Source organism: Leiobunum rupestre, chromosome 11 (assembly GCF_980474605.1).
Source record: "Leiobunum rupestre chromosome 11, qqLeiRupe1.1.hap1, whole genome shotgun sequence".
Taxonomy (NCBI): domain Eukaryota; kingdom Metazoa; phylum Arthropoda; class Arachnida; order Opiliones; family Sclerosomatidae; genus Leiobunum; species Leiobunum rupestre.
The window spans coordinates 31,403,834-31,419,215 of record NC_143394.1 but is presented as its reverse complement, the minus strand read 5'-3'; the positions used below and the strand labels follow the sequence as shown (position 1 = coordinate 31,419,215).

At 36.2% G+C, this 15,382-nt stretch overlaps 1 protein-coding gene across 3 annotated transcripts in view; it reads right to left on the bottom strand.

The window, feature by feature from the left end:
• The window catches only part of fra (neogenin protein frazzled), a 121,693-nt gene that overhangs the window by 12,852 nt on the left and 93,459 nt on the right, over positions 1 to 15,382 (bottom strand). For all 3 annotated transcript variants that reach the window (XM_090164242.1, XM_090164240.1, XM_090164241.1), the window contains exon 2: positions 34 to 247. In XM_090164242.1, the coding sequence (XP_090020368.1) occupies positions 34 to 247 (214 nt within the window). The remainder of the gene's footprint in view (positions 1 to 33; positions 248 to 15,382) is intronic.

Sequence of the window (15,382 nt, the reverse complement as noted above, 5' to 3'; positions counted from 1 at the left end):
AATTTTTCGGGATTAATATTGGAAGAATATTACCTTCTAGCATCGAGGACAAAATTGAGCACAGCTCCTTCCTTCTTCCACGTTATTTTGGGTTTCGGCAGAGAGGGGTCCGAAGCCACCGAACAGTTTAAAAAAGCGGGCTGGTCCTTCAAAGCCACCGTATCACTGGGTTCCAAACTGAAATAAAAATCCCGAAACGCCCTCGACGCCGACGGAGGAGTTGACGTAGATTTGGAAGTTTCGTCACCTATTAGACGAAAGAAAATAATTCACACATTAAAAACCTGCCAAGTTTTTTACCACATCATTTTAAAGCTAAATTTACCTGAACCGTCAATAAACATTAATTAAATTTCAATCTATAAATGTATATTTATTTTGTTTAATATTTATACCCAACGGCAGTGTCGAGCCCATAAAAACAAGTGGTTTAGCTATGAAGATTGTTTCGAGCCAACTAGTGGCAAACAATTTTCAAATATCATACGTGTTATTTTCTAGATACTCAAGGATGACTTGAAAAAGTACTATTATCATAAATATATAATATCTTAGGGATAAGTATCCATTTGGCTATATAGCAAATGATATTCTCTTGAAACACGCACCTTCGCAAATTCCAACTGTTTTTCCAAAATGCGTTTATTATGGAAAATGCTCTGGGAAACTACGATCAGACGGATTTTCTAAAACTCGACCGGGTTGCCACAGTTTTTTCCCAATCAAATTCCCTGACTTTGCCAGGTTTTCCCTGTCCATCTCCGGAGATTTTACCGGACTTAAGATTTTGTATTTTTTAACCTATAAAAGTTTCCTATTTGCAACCGAAATTAAATTCCCTGACATTTCCCTAATTTTTATACCCATATTCAAAATCCCTGACTTTTCCAAGAATTCCACGTTTTCCAGGTCGATAAAACGTGATTTAAAAATAAGTAAAAATCGGATCCCCAAATTAAATTTTACATTAAAATAAGAGAAGCAATAGACTCGGTAAATTTTGTCGCGGTTAGGCGGCAAATTCTCGCTCCAAATGAAATCCGCGTTGAGCCTGTGAAAGTGCTGGTTTCATTTTTATACCAGATATATTTTACGCTTAATATAATAATAATCAGCTAGGCTAATACCCAAGGCACCACCTTAGACCTAAGTCATCATGCGACTTTTAAATCCATTAATTAAGGTGGCCGGGTTACAATGCGTAGGAGGGTGGCGGCAAGCCCTTCATGCTACGCGAGCCAACAGCTCATTACACTAACTATTACCGTTAACCTCAACAAGTTTTTATGGAAGGGGAAACCGAAGAGCTCGGGGAAAATCCCCTTAAACCATAAGGAGTTCTTCCGAGTTTTCACCCAGTGCCAAAAGCTGGGATCAAACCCGGCTCCTCTTGAGGCGAGGTGAAAGTATTAACCACTAAAATTATTAGGGCTAAAATAAATAGTAACGCCGGCAGTAAAAATATCGTTAACCTAGAAAACTAATAATTAGGCTACCGAGAAAAGTGGCAAAAAGGCCCAATTTGGCCACTCCGAAAAGGAGTCCGCCCCATAAACGAAAGTTGACACGTCTCGTCGCCAATTAACGATGATATTAGCACTTTGAGCAGGGGCGAGAAGAAAGGATTCTCTTCCAGCGTCAAACTACGCCTCGAATCTTCCCTCTCTCTCTTCTCGGCTAACGCGCTTTTAGCGGAAATAAGATTTTCCTATTTTGTGGTTAGAAACAATCTCGCGACGCTGAGAAAAGAATGAGGGGGGATTAAGAAAGGGGGGATCGAGGGTGGCCCACGCGATGTATCCCTCCGCCGAGGGACAATACGGCCTCTTCTCTGCCAGAAAAGGTTTTTGGGGGATCGTATCTCGATAAATCACTTCTTGGTGGAAAAGGAGAAGAGACTAATACGAGACCCCAAAGGGCGAAAGGGTGAAAAACAACGCCATCTAGAGGGAGTTGAAAAACAGTCTTCTCAATGAAAATCATTCGCAACGGACAACAAAGAAAAGACGCGAAAGAGAAATAAGATTGCCGTGTTTCGGATATAATGCTTTGTTTCTCCGGTTGTTCGCTCGCTCTAAATATAAAGACAGTCTTCGTAATTAATAGCGCATTAAGCGACAAAAAGGCTCTAGTTTTTCACGCTTCCTCGCACTCTTCCTTCCTTCGAGAGTAGGGAAAAAAGATTGGAGTGTATTCTTTTTACAAGCCTACTTCTCCGCGGCTCTCACATCCGACCGAAACAAAAGAAAAGATGTATATTTTTTTGTCAAGGATTCTTTCTTGGTTCGGAGCTCTGATTGCATTGTTGACGCCATTCCCACTCTAAATATAACTCGACAAGAGAGAGAGAGCGAGCTGGGATCTTTCAAGGTGCCGTAAAAAGGAATTTCCGCTCCCGAATAGTGTTTAGACAAAACCCCGCGGACGACATTGAGACCAAGTTTAGTCTGCATCTTCCCCTTCGTACAATTAAAGATGCTATAAACTACCAGTGTTGGTATCTAACGTATACTATCCGACGTAAATGGTTCAATGTCTTCCTTCGACCGGGGACTCGCTGTTAGTTCTGTCGTCTGCCTAAGTACCATTGTGTCATACGGAGAGGGTACAGCCAGTTCCAGGACAGGGGGGCCACTTGAATGAAAGGCTTTAAAAAGTCGCTCGATGACTTAGGCCTACGGTGGTGCCTTGGGTATTAGCCTAGCTGATTATTATTATTATTATTATTATTATTATTAAAAATTTGATAATCAAATTCCCCGTTTCCCTGACCATTTTAAGAGATTTTCCCCACTTTTTACAAATTCTTAAAATTCCCAGACCTTTCCCTGACTTTTTAGGCCCATTTTTAAATTGCCTGACTATTCCCTGTTTCCCTGGCCGTTTTAAGTGATTTTCTAAAAATTCCCCGACTTTTATCTGCCTTTTTAGGTCCGTTTTTAAATTCCCTGACTTTTCCCTGACGTATGGCAACCCTGCAGGAAATGTTTAGTTTCTTCTAAGTAAATTTCTATTATTTTTAGTATAAGCTTTTAGGTCGAGTTACAGTTTTGAAGGTCGATTCGCTGAAGTCACCCATTTGAAGGTAGTAGAGCTCTGCGTAACAGATAAATTAACCGACAAAATTTCGATTAATCGTAAATATTTTGGTTAACTGTTTATTTGTGGATATTATCCATGGATAAACAACGATTTAACATGCAAAAAATAATTCATATTTTCGGATAATTGTAAGTTATGGATAAAAATAAAATAAGTGGTTAATTTTTATCCAAACGCCGAGCTCTAGAAGGTAGGATGGTTAGCACTTTCGCCTCGCAGAAAGAGGAGCCGAGTTCGATCCCAGCTTGTGGCGCTGGGTGAATACTCGCAAGTTGTCTCCCTACTGGATTAAGGGGGACTTCACCCGAGATCTTTAGTATAGTGTAGGCAGTTAAATCCGGCTATAGCCACTTGAAAAAATCCAGAATTTTTTGGCTTTTTAAAAAAAAATAACAATATGAATATTTTAGTAAATTAATAGTTTTTATTTAGAAATTTAGTTTATTTTTTGTTTCATATTTAGAAAACGGTTTACTTTTACCAGTTTCTCGGTAGTTTTAAAGTTCCAAAGTCCGCTGCCTCGCTTCTGTCGGTGCGTCATACACAAAAACTAGGGGGAATTTCCCGATGAAATCAAAAGAATTCAGTTATTTTATATAGTTATTTCGCTTTATTTGTTTAGCTCCTTATTTACGACAATAACGGCAGACAATTTCTACTTACATATGTAAAAGGCACTGTTTATATTTTAGCCGGTTATAACCGAAAAAACCGGTTATAGCCAATTAAAACAACTGGTCTGGATTTTTTCAAAAAAAAAAGCCGGCTTTTTTTCAACCCAGAGTGTAGGGAGCTGTTGGTGGTTCGCGTGGCTTGCCACCACCCTCCTACGCATTGTAACCCGGCCGCCCGAATTAATGGCATTAAAAGTCGCTAGATGACTGGGGTTGGTTTCACTTGTACTACGATCCGTCTAACGTTGTAATAACGCCAGACGATAATTTCATCAAATGATCAATTTTCAACCGCCTTGGCCGAATTTCCACCTTCAAAAGGACAGTATAGTGAAAACTATAATTACGGTTTACATCTAAAATTTATCTTAAACGTACATTTCCATTAGACCAAATGGGCCGAGGATTGGGGACTGGTAACTACTGGTAAATCTGGCGCGGTACGCGGTTGAAGTTAATACCATTAAGGTCACGATCGCGTCAAGGAAGGTTACTAGGGGAGAAGAGGGGCCGACGACGGAGTGGGCTTAATCGGGTCCAACTGCGTAGGGTCTCGCGGAGGAATGCTAAGTAGGTTCTCCGTAATTGAGAACATTGGTCGTGGACTGCCAGGCTATTTGGAGGGCGCGCAGCGGGACACTTAGGCCAACGAGAGACCATTACGAACGAGGAGATACGGGACAGAGAACCACGAGGTCCAGCGAGTACGGTTCTCGATTTCTAGACCCGTTGCGAGTCGTGCGTCCAAATGGTTGGATAGCACGCGAAATCGACTCTAAAAAAGGGAATAACAGAACTGCCGCGAAAAAACCCCAAGGCTCGAAATAGAATAACACACCGACCGAGAAACGGGCTCTTACGGGAAGAAATTGATTGCAATATACGCGCTATCCCGAGTATTTGCAGGTCCCGGGACAATAAGCTCGATACTTATTGAATTGCTGTTTTCCAATATCGGATCGCTGCTAAACAGTTCGCGATCAATTGATTCTACACTTCTTCGAGAGTAACGCTTCGTTTAAGGTTTGGTTAAAGGTAATAGTTAGTATAGGGAGCTGTTGGCTCGCTTGGCGTGAAGGGCTGGCCACCACCTTCCTTTCAAAGTCGCTCGATGACTTAGGCCGAAGGTGGTGTCTTGGGTATTAGCCTAGCTGATTATTATTATTAGTGTTGTAAGTCGGAAAATTTCCCGCTCGGAAAATTTTCCGGAAAATGACCGAGGCCTTTTTTCCGGAAACTTTTCCGTATTTTTCCGAAAAAAAAATAAAAAAAGTTTTAATTCCATGATTAGTCTAATATATTGTTTGCAAATTGAAATAAAGCGGTATTTTCGCCTCATTTTTTCGAATCTGAAAGTAAAACTAAACCTCTAGACTAGTTTAAACTGAATAACAATGTAACGCTATTAATGTTTTGTAGTATGTTTACTGATATTAGACATTTTATATCAATAAAAAGTTAAACACATTAAAAACCCTTCAAAGGTAATTTATGTTTCAAATTTTTATTTTTCCGATTTTCGGAAAATTTTCTGGAAAATTTTCCGCATTTTATTTTTCCGGAAAATTAACATCCCTAATTATTATTATTATTATTATTATTATTATTATTATGGCTACCGCTTCGCTCGTCTAAAGTGAAGTCATACGAAAGAGCTTTACAACTAGTGCTCGGCATTCGATTAATTTTTTTCCATGAATAAAATAAGCTCGGCGATATTTAAATAAAATTTATTTAAATAACCAATAGTTGAATAAAAATTTTAAAATGTTTAAATAATCGAAAGTGTATAAGCCTATTATTTAAATAAAACAAACAACGATTTAAATAAATACCACTTTTATTCAAATAAATGCTTGGTTGCGTAAAAACATAATTAAATAAGTTAAAATGATATTATTTTTACCAACGTTTTTTAAATAAATCGGAAAATTTGTGGATAATGAATAAACAATTCCGAGCACTATTTACAACAATGCACTTTGGTAAAAAATAAAAAATAAGCAATGATGTCGGTATGTTTTCTGTAAACGTTTGAATTTAGTATGCCTGATGAAGACTGCTTGGACAGTCGAAAGCTTGCTGTGGCTTTTTAGTAATAAAAAGGATTATTAAATTCCATGAGTTCCTTCTTTTAAATATTTTATTATAAATTCATCTACCAGGGTATTAATAGGTTTTAAAGTTTTACTTTACAACAAGATGTCTCTTAGTCAAAGTATTATTCTATCATCGATCGGTTTTATCAAAATGTTCAAATTTTAATTTATTATTTTCAATTTTAATACATCTGGGTGATTGTGTGTGCTTGAATGTCCGTGACGTCTTGTTTCTTATTATAATTAACGGCCCTATTAGCATTGTTTTACTTTGGTGCGACCAAAGGAAATTTTCTCATTTAAACTCAATTAGCCCAAAAAGCTGACTGATTTTTTAATAATCGGATTACAAATATTTATTTAATTGTTAATTATTATTAAGTGGTTACTACCGTCATAGGTAACATAATAACAATAAGTATGACACTTCCTATTGCTTTAATGCTAATTTTCTAACCGAACCTTTTTTCGGCACTGATACTCTCTTCAAGCTGTGACTTGGACTCGCGACTTACCGTTTTGGATGACTACTTTTTGATACAAATTTAAGCCTAATATCGGAGAGCACGTTCTGGAGTCGCGAGGGGCTTTGGCTTTGTTTAGAAGCCCGCGCGCGAATCACGCGTGATAAAAAACATGAGCTCGTGGCGCCGAGAAAAACTTTGATAATTGACGAATTTTGAAATGACGTTTTAGCGCGCGACACTACAGGTACATGTCTTAGGCACACAGCCTTCTTTGCATGCTTTTTTGACCAAAACATGTAGAGGTATTTTCACGGGCAAAATGAATTTTAATAGCCGTCAATGGTTTTCATTGTAGCCTAATATTCCGCCTTTCTATCGGAAACCAGATATTTCGGCTTAGCGGAAGTCTCGCATATTTTAGACGTTAGAGGGCTCTGTGCCGAGAAAACATCTTGATTACGCAATAACTATGAAAATCAGTTTGGTTGTAAATCTCGTTAATTGTCATACTTATTGTTGTTATGTTACTTATGCTACCGTGTATTGACCATTTAGTAACCTGACCTTGAAAACAGCAGTAGTGGGGCTTTTTATTGAAAATAGGGTATTTTATACACCAAATTTGGATTTTTTGATGGTTTAACTTGTAAGTATAAGGTGAGGTCCAAAATAACGTTAATCAAGTTCACCTTCATATAAGGGTGCTGTTGATCTACGGCCATCGGCGATATTAACGACCCCTTTAAATGAAATGGTTCCTCACAAAGAGTGCGCCAACTGTCATATTCAGAATTTACGCAATTAGCGGGAATCCGCGGACGACACGGGCCCTCGAGCCAAGTCATTATTTCCCAGACTATCGTGTTTCTAAAGACACTTATTATAAGGCTAACAGAATGTTATCGTTGCCTATATATTCACACACACAAACCGGGCATTCTTCCTTTTTTGATATAAAAGGGAACGATTCTAAAACGCTTAATCACTCCGCTCGTCGCTAGAGGCGTTGCTATCGCCGTCTCTTCACCCTCGCCGCCCGCGTGCGCCACCAACTCGGGTCGACGAAAAGTACCTTCTACTCGCCCCCTTTCCATCTTGAAGTTCCGTTTTCAGTGCCTTTCCAAAGAGAAAGTCAACCTTAAAGCAGCCATCAACTACACACTCCGAGCCAAGGATATAGAGCCTAAAAAAGCCTAATACGGAGCTAGCACTCGCATTGGCAGAGTGGGAAAACACGCTGAGAAGTATTGATGATGGGGGAGCGGGAGAAGCTGAGGAACGTCATTCAATTTGGACCTCTCTCTCTCAACGTGAGTCACCAAATCGCCCCCCTCTCTTCTCGACACAATATAAAAGACTAAGAGCCCCTCCCCCCGGTTGCCATGACTACCGGCCACCCCAAAGACAACGGGGGCGCCCTAATCGCCGATTCATAGGCCTCAAATCAGCCCATTTTGCCAAATACGACGTCACTCCACTTTCCGCTCGAGCTTCATCGTCGCAAAATTGGGGAAATACCAGTCGTGACTATTTTAAGAAATCCAAATACTCTATTTTATAATTATTCCTATATTTCGATTATTTTCCTATAATTTGACCATTTTCCTATATATTCCTATTTTTCGATTTTGCGTGCTTAGCGTTTTGATTTCAATACAGTTTTAAAGTTCGATAGAAGGCTTTCAAAAACAGCCAGCCATTTACTAAAACACTACTACGACTGACTGCTGTTTTAAAATGAAAATGTAATATTACTTTAATACATTTATCTAGTCACGAGGTCTGTGATGTTTTCATATTAAATGTAATATTTCTGTTCAACTATAGTTCCTTTAAAAGCATTTGTTTTATCTTTATTAAAATTATTCCTATAATTTCCTATAAATTCAACTGAACCTCACTATAATTTCCAATAAATTCAACTGAACCTCACTATAATTTCCAATAAATTCAACTGAACCTCACTATAATTTCCAATAAATTCAACTGAACCTCACTATAATTTCAAATAATTTCAACTGAACCTCACTATAATTTCAAATAATTTCAACTGAACCTCACTATAATTTCCAATAAATTCAACTGAACCTCACTATAATTTCCTATATATTCAATTACTCCTATTATTTCCTGTAAAATGACTTAATATTTCCTATTTTTTGTATAACAGGGATGCCACAGATTTTTCACAATCAAATTCCCTGACTTGTTTTGTAAATATTAAAAGATTTTGTGCTTTTTACCTATATTTTAGTAAAATTTTCCTAATTTGCAACCGAAATTAAATTCCCTGATTTTTGTACTAATTTTTAAAATTCCCCGACTTTTATACTCCTATTTAAATTCCCCGACTTTTCCAGGAATTCCAGGTTTTCCAGGTACCGTGGCAACTTTGTATAAAAAATTGAGGGTTTCCTGTGGCCCCCCTGCGAGTAACTAGAGTTATTAGCTTTTCGTTTTTATCGACGGATTTGTGGTTCACGGAATGAGATGGAAAGGCTTAAAATAAGCCTTTCCAAGAAACGTTGCTGGAATAATTCACAGCCACTTTAAATAATCCTTAACGAGAGGGTTATAGTTAGTTGGTCTTTGTCTTTAAGTAGGAAGAACATTTCCACCAATAGGATTCTCCACTCAGCCATTAAGAACCATCAAGATTATTATCGTTGATCCTTTCAAAGAAATGAAACTGATGAGAAATCACGAGACGAAAACTAAGCAATTTATATACGTAAGAACGTTATGGCGTAAGGATTGTTTTAACAGTTAATTCGTCACTCTAATTCGACAGAAGCGGACGAAAAAATATCCAACTCGACTCCTTTTCAAAGTTTGAAATAAGGTTGGCTTCCCGACTAATTAAATAATAATTGGCAGTCTAGACTTAGCGAGATTCATTCTCAGTCTGGCTCGGCTCTATTGATTGGCATCTCTTTGGAACCCTTTCAGGAGGAAATAAGAGCACCTCGTGAAATAAATTTCATTTAAAAACAACCTAGGGTGGAGGGGAAGTGGAGGACCCAATTAATTAGGACCGGAACCGGCGCTTTTAAAGCGACTACACATCCTCGTCAACAAACAGTCCACGAGCCAGAGGCCCGAAATGGGATGTTCGAGTACCAACTTGGCGGATAAATTGCCACTTATATTATCGGTAACTAGATGGAAACCGCGTGGTTCATCTCGCTAGTAATTCAATATGACGCCCATTTCAAAATGGAGGCGCAGACAGATTGGTACATATCACTGAACGCTTTACCTACTTATGATAAATTATACGGAATTAAATGTAATTTCCCTTTCCGGGCGGAAAATTCCCTAATTTGCCGAAAAAACTACACGAAGAAACCCGGGGAAAAGCATTTTTCATTGTTTTCAAAATAATTATTCCTTTAGGCCCTAGTATAGAAAATCTATATTCTCAAGAACAAACTCTATACCCCTAATATTGTTTGATTTTTAACGAAGGCTTTAATAAAATACTAGATCTTGTAAATTTTTAATAGCCTCATTTTAAAATCATCCCACACGCCACGAATTTCCCTCGATCTGGTATCACTAGTGTTCAGAATTGTTTATTCATTATCCACAAATTTTCCGATTTATTTAAAAAACGTTGGTAAAAAGAATATCATTTTAACTTATTTAAATATGTTTTTTACGCAACGACGCATTTATTTGAATAAAAGTGGCATTTATTTAAATAATTGTTTGTTTTATTTAAATAATAGGCTTATTAACTTTCGATTATTTAAACATTTTACAATTTTTATTCAACTATTGGTTATTTAAATAAATATTATTTAAATATCGCCGAGCTTATTTTATTCCTGGATAAAAATTAATCGAAATCCGAGCACTAGGTATCACTGACAATTGTGAGTGTGCGACCGAATAATTTAGGAATAACAAAGTCACCTAGCGGCCAGCTCTACAAGTGAATTATATGTTAAGCAGATGATTTGACAAAGTTAACATTGATTTACTGTATTAGCTGATAATATTAATACGAATTATATGAAAATTATTAAATATATAAAAGTAGATAACAGATTTAATACGCAAATACGCAACTAGGCGAGAAATATGGTGCAAAAATATTTTTTTGATAAAAATTGCAGTATTAATTAAATTTTTTAATGACGAATAGAAAATATTTTCCTTAATATATCACAAAATATTTTAACTCTTAATTAAATAATTTAATTTAATTTATAAATATAAATAATAATGGACACTAACTCAATGAGGAAGATTTTTACTCCGACTAAACTGAAGATGGCGCGACACAACAATATGGAGCTGTTATTAACTAGAAGACGGGAAAGCCCCCTAGCGTTGTGTAGCCGCTCTTTACTCTAGAAGGTTGGGTAGAGTGTCTTCGAAGGCCTTAGAACGAACTGCGCAATAATTATCCTAGAGACTATAGTCAGTTGCAGGCTAAGAAAGACAAAATATATAGTACAGTCGGCGCAAGGATACCTCAGACCATTTCCGGCCAGTCGACCGCGCGTAATTTAAATTTGACCACTTTACGGTCAATTTCAAATTTTGTGAGTTTCATCGTTTTTTCGCGCCATCTAGGAACCGAAATAGGAATCTATTTTTTAATTTCATGTTGTCATGAGTTTCATTACTGAATGCAGCTAAAGAAGGTTCGATAATTGAAGCTCCAAATATTTTAAATAGCCCAAGAGGTTTCTATAAAAAGCATGATAAAGGTTTATTGTTAACAGGTAAAGATAAAAATATAATTTTAAACGTCTATAGCTCATTAAGACAACGTTACCCCCAAGAAAGCGTGGTAACTATTTTAAAATTTAAGAATGATAGGAATGCCTTATCTTTTAAATTTGCTCGCCACCACAATTATGAAATTAAAAAATAAAAATTCCAATTTCGGTCTCTAGATGGCGCTAAAAGACGACAAAAAGAGCAAAATTCGAATTTGACCGTAAAATGGCCAAATTCAAATTTCGCGCGGTGGAATGACCGGAAACGATCTGAGGCATCCTTGCGCCGATTGTACTATATATTTTGTCTTTCTTAGCCTGCAACTCACTATAATAACTGTTAGTCATTTCCAGCAAGGGAAGGGAATGCAGCTAGGAGCAACAAACGACGCTAGTATTGGCATCGAAACGGCCGTAGCAGTTTTTAATAAACTTTTATTGTACAATAGTCGTTTTTGTTATTTCTAATGAATTTTAATATGTACAAGATTGTCCTTCGACATGTTTAGTAAAACTGATTTAAAACAAAAAAAAACGGTTTTGGGGTTTTTTATCCAACCCCGACTCCCAAGAGCCGTTTGATTTACTTTTGGCGAAACTGTAACGAGGCGATTGTTCCCAGTAAGCTTTCGCAGCGCCTTGAAAGTATCGGGGAAAGGTCAGGGTGAAAGCGGGCACCCACAATCCGCAGCTGGGTTACGTCGCCGCAAACACATCAATAACACGCAATATTAACTTGGCCAAAATCAGAGAAGCGAAATAATTCGTCGTATACCGCAGCCAGAGGGCGCTCTCCTCGCGAAGGTTTCAACGTGCCTCGAAAGGAAAGAACATCTGGTTTCTCGCCAATGTGTTCTCCGAAAGCGAAAGGGGCCCCTGCGCGCTTGTGCCCGTTACGATGGCAGGAGGGCTCCAGGACATGCGCTGATAAAAGACGTCTCATCCCAGATGCGACAACGCCGCCCACCGCGACCGACGACAATTCACCCACTTTCAAACCGAACTAAATTATCCCGCGAAATTACGGTTTTCCGCCGTCATATTTAGGAAATTAACTAATTAACTATCAGGAACGTATTTAGGTTACTGAGAATGTACGAATGCACATTCCAGACCCGGTAAGAGATACTCTACCTAAAATTTTCCTCCATTTTCCCAATAGAGCGTTCTATAAAATCAGCCCAAAACCGGCCAAACTTTTCATACAGACTATAGAGCTAGTTCAGCAGGACTAACAACTTTTGTTATTCTTTGGTTTAAGAGAATTCGGCTTATGTCCTGTCTTTATCTGAATATTTTAGAGACGTACCTTTTAGGAGTTGTAAGAGGGACCCTAGGTGTTGAAGTATGTTTGGGGATAAGAATATTTTCATGATCTAAGTTTATTTTTAAACCCGTGGATTTGGGACTAGTATTTTCCTTATTTTCCATCATGCATTTATTACAAAAACCATTTAAAATAAGAAAAACGGCGCGGAAAGCCGGAAATTAGTGAAGCCTAGGCTAGCAACCACGCTACTCCTAAAAATCAACTGCTCTCAATTTCTTACGGGTTTGCCAGATAAATATTTTTATCTGACTCGAAAAACCGGCCAAACCTTCACCTCCTCCGAACTCAAAAGGGGGAAAGCACACAACACCGATTTTATAGAACGCTCTACTGAACGTTTACTTTCATTTTTTCGAGAACATGTAAAATTCATTATTCAAACGTTTGATTTACCTCCTCCTATAGGGTTCGTACAAAATTTCCGGAATTAAATTCCCTGAAATTTCAAGGTTTTCCCTGATCATTTTTGTAGAATAAATGAATGGTTTGAGGTAAAATCTTACAATCTATTTAATATGTATTTTTAATACATCTTGACTTTTTGGAATTACGAACTATAGTCTAAATGTTATTAGGGTTAATTTGCCTGATTTTTTGGGGTGGTCAGGGAATTTGAAAATGTTTCCAAAGGGTCAGGGAATTTGAAATTTTTTCCAAAAGACTGATCTTTGGGAAACATTTTGAAATTCCCTGATCTTTTGGAAACATTTTGAAATTCCCTAACCTTTTGGAAAACATTTAAATTCCCTGACCTTTTGGAAAACATTTAAATTCCCTGACCTTTTGGAAAACATTTTGAAATTCCCTGATTTTTTCAGATTTTCCAGGTCTTGTACGAACCCTGTAATACGCTTTTCTATAAGATAAGCTACGCTTGCCGGACTGGTTTATAAAATAGCTCATTCGTCACGAAATACGCAGAAGTTCAGTTTATGTTAAAAACAGGGTGCATCGTTGAATTTACCCTTATGTTCAGGGCTTTTCGTAGTGTAACCTCATCGATATGTGACGCAGAAGCAACATCAAAACCAAAAGGCCAATTTTACTTTATAGAAAGACCTATTTAGTAAACCTGGATTTACCGATTTAATAAGCAAAATTCAATGATAGCAATCGGCTTCAAAATAATTATTAAGATGCTACTTTTCATGATAAAGGGAAGCCTAAACGGACGTTAAAGGTCACTGAGGTTACCCTATTGCATGACGTCAAAATACCATCGTCGTCTGCTTCAGATATGATTGAAAGTCGCTTATTAATTCAATTAATCGTTAAAATAGTTATAACTATTTTAACGATTAATTGAATTATAACTATTTTAACGATTAATTGAATTATAACTATTTTAACGATTATTTGAATTATAATTCAATTAATCGTAAAAAATAGTTATAATATAATTAATCGCAAAAATAGTTATAATATAATTAATCGCAAAAATAGTTATAATATAATTAATCGTAAAAAATAGTTATAATATAATTAATCGTAAAAAATAGTTATAATATAATTAATCGTAAAAATAGTTATAATATAATTAATCGTAAAAATAGTTATATAATTAATCGTAAAAATAGTTCTAATTTATATAATCGTAAAAATAGTTCTAATTTATATAATCGTAAAAATAGTTCTAATTTATATAATCGTAAAAATAGTTCTAATTTAAATAATCGTAAAAATAGTTCTAATTTAAATAATCGTAAAAATAGTTATAATTTAAATAATCGTAAAAAATAGTTACAATTTAAATAATCGTAAAAAATAGTTACAATTTAAATAATCGTAAAAAATAGTTACAATTTAAATAATCGTAAAAAATAGTTACAATTTAAATAATCGTAAAAAATAGTTATAATTGAATTAATCGTAAACAGAAAAAAATTGTTATAATTGAATTAATCGTAATCAGAAAAAATAGTTGTTTGATTCGCGATAATTGGTCAAGAAAAAGACAGATGGCCTTACTAGTTCAGTATCGCTACCATGAACATGCAGGTACGTTCTCAGTACTCTAAACAATTAGGTCTTGTTTTGTACAATATAAATACCGTCAAATATAACTTTTATTTTAGTTTTCACGCGAGAATGTTGCGATAAATCTAAGGATATAATGGAGTCATGTTTGGTAGGAAGATTTTCTCCGCTTACAACCGCGACTTTATTCGGAAGGGCTCTGTCATATTTGAATACTAGATGGAGACCATCAAAGTCCCTGTTTATAGTTTCTGCGATTATGAATAGCAAAGGGAGAGGGCCAAGTCGGGAATAACTCGCTATAATAATCCACGGTTATCCAATTACGTATTTTTAGGGGATTTTTCGCATCCTTGGCGAAAAGGAAGAGGCCCCCGCGAAGCAACGGGGAAAATATTTTGATGCCGAAAGAATTTTTTGCGCCTTTTCTAAAAATGTAAAAAGAAATAAGCTTTTTCGTTCTATTTCTGCCCAACGTAAGCGCTTATATATTTTTCACGTTGCCACGCTTATGTCACAGCTGCGCCAAAATACAGAAATGGCGCGCTTCGGTATTTAAAGGTTGTTCGAAGCGACTTCTAGAGGAGAAAAGGGGCGAAAATTACCTATGATAAATCACTTGATTTAAATTTAGTTAAATCACAATGTATTTCAAAGAAGGAATTAAAAATAATGGGAAAAATAGGCCCTAAAACAACTCGAATACAAAACAAATCTGATTAACTAAAATATTAAATAGTTATTAAATTTCATTTCATTTTAGATTACGTAACGGATAGATGCAAAGGGTCAATCAATTAGACTGGAAAATAACCATTAATTGTTTAAAAATAAAAATAGAATAAAATAAAATGAACTATTTTGATAAATTTGATTTTAATTTAGTTTTTATTAAAACAATTAAGAAGTGCCAACCCTGGATTTTTATTAAAATAATCAAAAAGTGCCAACCCTGAATTTTTATTAAAAATCAAAAAGTGCCAACGTGAAGTTGTTAAGT